Source organism: Prionailurus viverrinus, chromosome B1, assembly GCF_022837055.1.
Source record: "Prionailurus viverrinus isolate Anna chromosome B1, UM_Priviv_1.0, whole genome shotgun sequence".
NCBI lineage: Eukaryota > Metazoa > Chordata > Mammalia > Carnivora > Felidae > Prionailurus > Prionailurus viverrinus.
In genome coordinates this window covers 162,125,237-162,133,190 of record NC_062564.1, presented here as the reverse complement: position 1 = coordinate 162,133,190, position 7,954 = coordinate 162,125,237, and the positions used below count along the sequence as shown (strand labels likewise).

General features: G+C 43.4%; 1 protein-coding gene across 2 annotated transcripts in view; it reads right to left on the bottom strand.

The window, feature by feature from the left end:
* Nucleotides 1-512: 512 nt before the first annotated feature.
* The window catches only part of KDR (kinase insert domain receptor), a 50,244-nt gene continuing 42,802 nt past the window's right edge, over nucleotides 513-7,954 (bottom strand). For both annotated transcript variants that reach the window (XM_047856432.1, XM_047856431.1), the window contains exons 28-30: nucleotides 4,829-4,928; nucleotides 4,007-4,092; nucleotides 513-2,194 (exon numbers count right to left, since the gene is read on the bottom strand). In XM_047856432.1, coding sequence (XP_047712388.1) covers nucleotides 1,972-2,194; nucleotides 4,007-4,092; nucleotides 4,829-4,928 — 409 coding nt within the window. In that variant the 3' untranslated portion in view covers nucleotides 513-1,971. The remainder of the gene's footprint in view (nucleotides 2,195-4,006; nucleotides 4,093-4,828; nucleotides 4,929-7,954) is intronic.

The following is a 7,954-nucleotide window of genomic DNA, read 5'->3' as shown; positions in this document are numbered from 1 at the left end:
TTAAGTATAGAGTAAAACACCATTGAAAACGACAAGTAGGCTCCACACTTCCCGCCAGTTCCTGGGTCTGGCCACCTGTCTCAGGATCTCTCACTCTCTGATTTTCATGGTTGGCTTTAGTGACAGGCACAGGGTTTACTGGAAGGCCACAAATACTGTTAGAGTCCTTAGAACATATCTCTCCATCCATGTTTTAAGAATCTCAAAAATGCTCAGAATATAATGAGAGTTCACATGTGCGTGAATTATTTGCACAATGAAAGAGGAAGGGGTAAAGGCAGAAGTACTTTCCCTCCAAATAGCTGCGATCATATTACACCGTTGTGTTATTTTTTTACTGAGAATACATTTATTGGTTTCAAAAATATAAACTACTTTACGAAAATATCCTTTATAAGAATAAGGAAACAAGCAAAAATGAAAAACCACATGGCAACTATCTCTGACGCCCCCTCCTCCACTTTAGAAGTGAGCAAAATGAGAAGAACAGAAACACAACCTTGCAAAGGGACTCATTGGAGTTTTTCAGTTTTTTTTTTTTTTAATAAAATGGCATCTATTGCTGAAAGCATTATGGCCTTCGTTATGCTACATAATACTGATATAAAATGTGAATAGTACAAAGTTCCTCATATATAATATACGGTTTTAATATATTACATTTGTTTCTACATAAACAGACTATAAATATATGTGCCACAGCATGTTTTACAGTCATGGTTCCAGCATCTCACACTATGATACCAAATGAAAAATACATTTTCTTTTTTAAAAAGGAAAGAACAAGGGCAGAAACCAATAGAAATAGCTTTACATGTTAGAAGCCTAAATAATACAAGAGATGGGGTTAAACCTTTGGTGATAAAATAATTTTGAAATCTGGCGAACAGTCATTCAGAGAGTGAACAAACCAAATCAGCTTTGACTAGAGTGTAGAGGCCAAATTACTAAAATGCTGACCGATCAGGGGTGCGAAGAGAGGGAAGGGTCAGGGAGGGGAGAAGGAACAAAAGAGTAAAATCCTTCCTGAAGCTTTGACACCACAGCTTGATACGGAACCTACTGCATTCAGGCTCAGACATATCGCATCAGGACAGATAGGTGGGTATTCATCCAGAAGAAACCAGAAGCTGGTTTATACAGTCAGAACGCTTCCACACGACAGGGAGCCTCCGTCTGAATGTCCTTTCTTTGTGGCATTCTGAATAAAGGATCGGCCTGGGAGACAAGGAGCCAGAGCTGCGTCATTTCCTTCCTGGAGCTCGGCCAGGAGACACGTAAGAGTCCGGAAGGAACTCTCATTAGAGGTCGGAAACAGCCCAAGGAGCTCTCATTTAGCCCAACGGGGAAGAGCACGCAACCTTCTAAAACCAGTAACCTCGTCTGAAGCCTTTACATTTCCTAACAGACCCCGTGCCCACCTCCACCAGGGCCAACACAATGCATCTGAAAGCTCCGGTCCGCTCTCAGAGCAAGCCAACATCTTCCTTTCTGCCAACCCAAACCCCACACGTAAGACTTGGCTGAGGACCCATACGTGTCCCAAACAGAGCTTCTCGGACGGACTCGGCCCTTAAGGTCTTTCCCATCTTCAACACCTAAAGCACTCGCATCACCTGGTTTATCTTCTGGTTTTACAGAGACGGGTCCTGCCACTTCATGAAAGATGCAGCCACTCCTTGAACTCCTTTTGTTATAACCCACGGAGAGACCCAGAGTAAGAGGCATCAGACATGCTTTCTCAACGCATAAACAGAAAGTCAACACTGGGAGAAAACACAAACACATTCTTGAGTCACAAACATCTTCTTAGGAAATGCCTAGGGGACTGGCTCCCTGCAGTCTGAGGTCCTTTTTTAGGAAATGAAAATCAAATGTGGCTACTTCCTGGTGGTGGAAAGAACAACACTTGAAGATCTGAGCAGCACCTCTCATGTGATTTCCAGGAGTGGGGGACGTGGGTGCCTCCTTTTAAACAGGAGGAGAGCCCAACGCGGGTCCAGAGTCAGGCTGGAGAATCTGGGCTGCACTGCCAGCTTGTGGTCCAATCTCCACCAGCTTTAAAAGTTCTGCCTCCTCGCTGGAGTACACAGTGGTGTCTGTGTCGTCCGAGTGATACCCGGACTGGTAGCCACTCGTGTGGTTTGAGCCTTCGGATGCCACGGACTCCTTGCTTTTGCTGGGCATCAGTCCACTGTGGAAGACAGGGAAACCAAATGAGTTGGCGGAGAGAAGGCAGTCCTTGCCCCTCGCATCCTAACCCCGTTCTCGACCCCGGGGGGGCTGTAATCTCCCTGGAGACACCGACCCCTATCTTTCCCACTTGTTAATCAGCGTATCAGGTTCACTCGGACAATGTCTATTTTCAGGTACTAGCATGAGCTAGTAGTTTCAGATAAGTCCTCTTATTCAGGTCCAAGTCTTTCAAGGCTGCGAGGAGATGAAAGGCAGTTCTCCTGAGTTATGCAAAGGCTCCAACCAACGGAACGTTTTTATGGCCTTGCAGATTGACAGGTTTGTATACAATGATAGGAGCCAAAGGGACTCTTTCATGATGGGAAAGGAAATTGGGAGGTTCTGAAAGTCCACTTCTGCTTTCGTCACACTGTCAATTAGGGATTACAAGGCATGTGCACGGTGTTAATAAAGTTCTTGAGCAACTTTAAACTTGAATACGTTGAAGCGTGTGTGTGCAATCAAGCCAGACTGTCAAAAACTGCTTTTTACTCATCAAAACCACATTCTTTGGAAGGACTGGGGGCCTGGATCACTCAGCAGCAACTAGAGAATGTTTTCAGTGGCATGGCATCACGACAAACCATAATCATGTCAAAGCCTAAAAGCGTAAAACTTCAGGATTTACATTTTCTCAAACCATTCTGAGGTACGGGTCTTTTCCCCCCTGCATACGTGTTTTACCAAATTATCCATGTTAAAAACTACCAAAAAAATATTTCATCCACTCTATGTTCATATATGGTTTGAAAGTTATTTCAAATAACTAGAAATACAATTTCTCGTTCAATCCAACCTCAGTCACATGAGGTTAATGCCTCAAACAATGGCATCGTAGCTGGCACATAGTCACTGCTGAATAAACACATTTTAAATCAATGAGTGAAACACATGATTGGCTCGAACAATTTCTTACCTTGGGCCTAAAGCCAACAAAAAATTGCACAGTGGCTCATTTTATTTTTGTTTTCTTTAAGTGAACATCCCTCATAACCCGTAGGTATTCCCATCTTATAAAATGGTTCGATTACAAGTAGATCAAAGTCTTCTCTACTCTTACCTAGAGTGAGCTCATTCACAAACAGGTAACTGCTCTTCATCTCGCTATTTTTACACAGATTTTCATTGATTTGTTAGGTTAAAAGCAGATACGTCTATTCAAAACAACTACAAATTCCTACAAAACCACACGGGGGAAATCATATTCAACACGAAATTTTGTATTTTCCCCACAAATTAGCCAATAATAACAATAAGCCAAATAAGCCAGCCAATAATATTTAAGTATCTCAAACAAATAGATACTGGCTTATTTTTTATACATCATACTTCTTTTTTTTTTTTATTTAATTTTATTTTTTTTTCTTTTTTATATACATCATACTTCTAAAGACAGATGCACTCACTTATGTACAGGTTTGAAAATTCTTCGGAGTCCACAAAGATTTTTATCATCTCAATTTGATGGGTTGCATCCAATGACCTTTGTTATTTAGCCAGTACCATACAAACCACTGACCATATAAATATAAAAATACCCTGGTATTCATAAATTCTCATAAAAACTGACCAAATACCCTAATGAATTTCAGATTCTTTTTTAGGTTTGCCGGGTAATTTATTTGTTTGATTAGTTTCAGTTCTTTATTGGTTCAGCTGATGCAAATCTGACTACCTACCAAAGACACAAAAAGGGAAAACTGTCCCTACAAAAAGTCCTAAGTTCCTTCCAAAAATTCCTGTTGAGCTTTGTCTTTTCTATGTGGCTTACCTAAAAGATGGAGCTAATTTGGTTCTGTCTTCCAAGGTTTTCAGCTCTTCTGATGCAAGAACCATACCACTGTCCGTCTGGTTGTCCTTTTTAAGAGACAATGAGATGGCACAATTGATGAGTGTGCACACTGACCAATTAATTAAACTGATTTATTTATTTATTTTTTAATATTTATTTATTTTTGGGAGACAGAGAGACAGAGTGCAAGCAGGGGCGGGGCAGGGAGAGAGGGAGACACAGAATCTGAAGCAGGCTCCAGGCTCTGAGCTGCCAGCACAGAGCCCGATGCGGGGCTCGAACCCACGAAGCGTGGGACCATGACCTGGGCCGAAGTCAGACGCTTAACCGACTGAGCCACCCAGGAGCTCCAATTAAATTGATTTCTTAACCCATCTATCAGACAATACTCTCCAGGGTTCAACAGAGGGAGGTAAAGATATCATAGCCCGAAACTGTACAAGCCACAAGGAGCACAACCACTTCCTAGTAGTAAACCCAGGCCCGGAAGAAAAGAATTTAGGAAGAAGCAGCTGAGGAGACCTGTTTCCATCCCTCTTTTCTCAACGATACTATTTACACTTGAGTGGAATTGTGCATGGCGCTAGACTGTCTAGAAACTTGGGCCAGGGACTGTACTTATGTAAAAAGCAAGGGGGGGGGTGCTGATCAGTGCCACCTCCATAATGAGCCCTTGACACATACCCTCAAGGACAGCCTTATAATGAGGCCCCAAGACTCTAACGCTTAGGCTAATATTTATCTAGCTAACATTTCATCCTTTGTATTGTTTTTAAGACTATTTTTAAAAGATGTACTTACATCTGGGATTACTTTTACTTCTGGTTCTTCCAACGGGATATCTTCAAATGTTTTTACACTCACGGGCCGGCTCTTTCGCTTACTGGTCTGCAGATACTGACTGCAAAAGAACAAATATTTATATTTTAGTGGTGGTATATTTGGCTGCAGATACCAAAAGTGATACCTAAGTTCATTATCTTTCAACCACAAGTTTAATAGCAACCTTCAAAACATCCTTTGGAAAAAGAAACACAAAACAAAACAAAAATCTTTCTCTGCTAGCGCACATTGAAGGCTTAATTTCCTGTAAAAGCCTATTTAAAAGTATAATATAAGTGAGGGGCCTAGATGAGCTCCTGTTCCTTTGAATCATATTTCTGAGGACCAGGGCTGGACTAAAGACAACATCAGCAAAGCAAGTGATCAACTGCCTTCTGCTTGGCTTCCTGATGGCCTGAGGTTCCTCCACCGGGCTCTCAACACACTGCCGAGTGTTACACATCTTTCTGGTCATCTCCAGAAATGTTTTTCTAGGTAACGCTCACAGAGCAACCATTCAGTGAAAGATGGGCAGAGGAGACACCTGAAGATCTTACTGAATCTCACCTGGGTTCCGGAAAGGACACTGAACCCAGCAGGATCTGGAGACAACTTCCTCCTTCTGCATGTAATTGAGGCTCAGTGCGTAGATGGGATGGCGGGCTGTCTCACAATCCCCTATTTTCAGCCCACAGAATTGTTGGTCTTGGGGAAAGGCAGTGTGGTTTAAGAGTCATGAGATATTGTGTCTATTTCAAAGTCTACCACTGACTACACATACTTGGGAAAGTCGTGAATATTTCTCTGCCTCAGTGGCTCTGCCTCTAAAATGTGTTGGTAATAGCTTTCTCTCCCTCACTCACAAAGATATCTGGAGGACTGATGAGGTGGGTGGCAAATGTTCTCAGAAGGAACGACGCTCTATCAGCCAAAGCTTGTTTTCCTCCTTGAATTCCAAAGGATACCAGCTTCCTTCAGGAGTTCAAAGAATGGGACTTGTCAGACACCATATCACCTGTTTTCTGGGGGTGCTCCTTCCCTACCATGTGGCTTTGGGTGAGTCTTGAGTGATCTTGTTAAGATCACCGACAGCCCAAGTGGAGAGAAAGGAAGTCCGTCTGTTTCACAGCAAGGGACAGCAAATTCACTCTTCACGCTCGTCCCTGCATACTGCCCCCACCCTAGGCAGGCTCCTGGACATGTTACGTATTCTTTGTGTTTTCTGTGACCAAGTGGAGTGAGGACTTGCTTGAACCAAAGGAGGAGAATGGAAATCGAGTCTCCCTCCCCTGCCCCAGGAGGCTGGTTCCTCCCCTTACGGAGAGAAGAGAATGAGGTTCACCAGTGACATCTTCCCTCAGGAAACTCCACCTAAAGGAGGACCTAATAAATAAGGAGAGAGAGAAAAGCCCACCTCTCCTGAGTCCAGTCCGGACTATTGCCAAAAACTATTGGTACCATATAGTTAATCATTCATTTGCTCATTCCCTGATCCAGGAATCCTTTACTGAGTATCTACCACATGCCAGGCACTGTGCTAAAATGCTCCTCAACTGTTATCTCATAGCACCTTCATAAATGGTACCTGTCAGGGGTGGGTATTACTATCCCAAGTTCAGATGAGGAAACCGAAGCATCAAAAGGTTAAGGAACTTGTCCAAAATCACAAAACTAAAATATCTGGATTATTATTTTGAGGGTTATAAGCAGCCACTGAAAGATTTGAAGCCTGAGACTAACAAAGTCAGATGCGCCCTTTAGAAAAATGGCTCTGGGTACAGGAAGGTGAAAACAGAGGCCATGAGACCAATTAGGGGGCTCTTTTCCACGTATCTAGGAGAAAGTAGGGCAGCCTAAGAAAGGTGATGCCGACAGGGTTTGGAGAAGTAGACACATCCCAGAGATATTCAGGATATAGAATCAACTAGAGAGGGTAAGCTTGGGCAATAATGCAGCTGTCTTGGAAAAAAGTCGAGGAAGCTGAGACCTAGGGAGGAAATGGCTAGAATTGGGATATGAAATTGGCCTTCACATTCTAAAGCCCATTGTTTCGTTTTGTTTTGCTACCCTACTCCACACTGACTCCCTTGGAAAAGTAGCAGGAAGGAAAAAGTAGAAAAGAACAATGGATGTGATTGTTCGAGTCTTTGTTGAGCACCTACTATGTGCAGAGCACTGCTCTCTCCCACGCACCCACTGACCACGCGGTGGGAACAGGGCGGGGGAGCGGACAGACAGAAGGTGGAGAAAGGACAGTTTCATTTCAAGCAATCTGATCTCACAGCCAAATTCAGGAACATCTAGCCAGGAGGCAGTCCCAGACATCAATCCACAGGAGCGCTTAATCATCACCAGCAATTAACCAAAATGAAGAAAAATGGTATGTGCCAAAACCTTTCTCTGGGAGAGAAAAGAAATCTTTGATAAGCTGCTTGGAGTAGGAGGTGAAACTCCCTGGGGAAATGATGGAGCAAGCACAGATGGTCCCCAAACTGCCCTCATGGAAAGATGAGTCCAATTAATATGTGTTTTCTTGCAGAAGGCATGCAAACTTGGGGCCAGAGCTGATCCACACGGGAAATTAGAGGCAAAGCTGAGTCTAGACACCAGCGATCCTTCCCCCTCCCCCCTCCCCCACACACCTCTCAGCCTCTTCCCCAAATAAATGTAGAACAAATATTTTTAAATAATTTAAAGGGGCCATGGATCAGGAGGTCGGTGCCCACAGCAGTGCCTCTGTCCAGCTCTATTTATAATGCAAGGAGACTGAAAACTATAAAGAGGAAACGAATGAGAAAGACTCCTCAGCTTTCCGACCTGACTGGAAATGTGAAAAAGGAGAGAACAAGTCCGCCGAGAAGCACCCCAGCCTCATCTCTGGTCTTCCCCAGGGAAGCAGAACCCAAAGAGAGCCTCAGCATGAGGTGTGCCATGTGCAGATGCCTCCATTCTGGGTTTCTTTTAACCCCGATGATTCGACTGTGACTGTGGAGTCTTGTTTTTACAAAAGGAAAAAAGGTGGAGGCAGCTGAGAGGGGGTGCAGACAAAAGATTCCAATTTCCATTTTATTTTTCAAATTATGGCTGGCTAAAAGAGAAACTGGA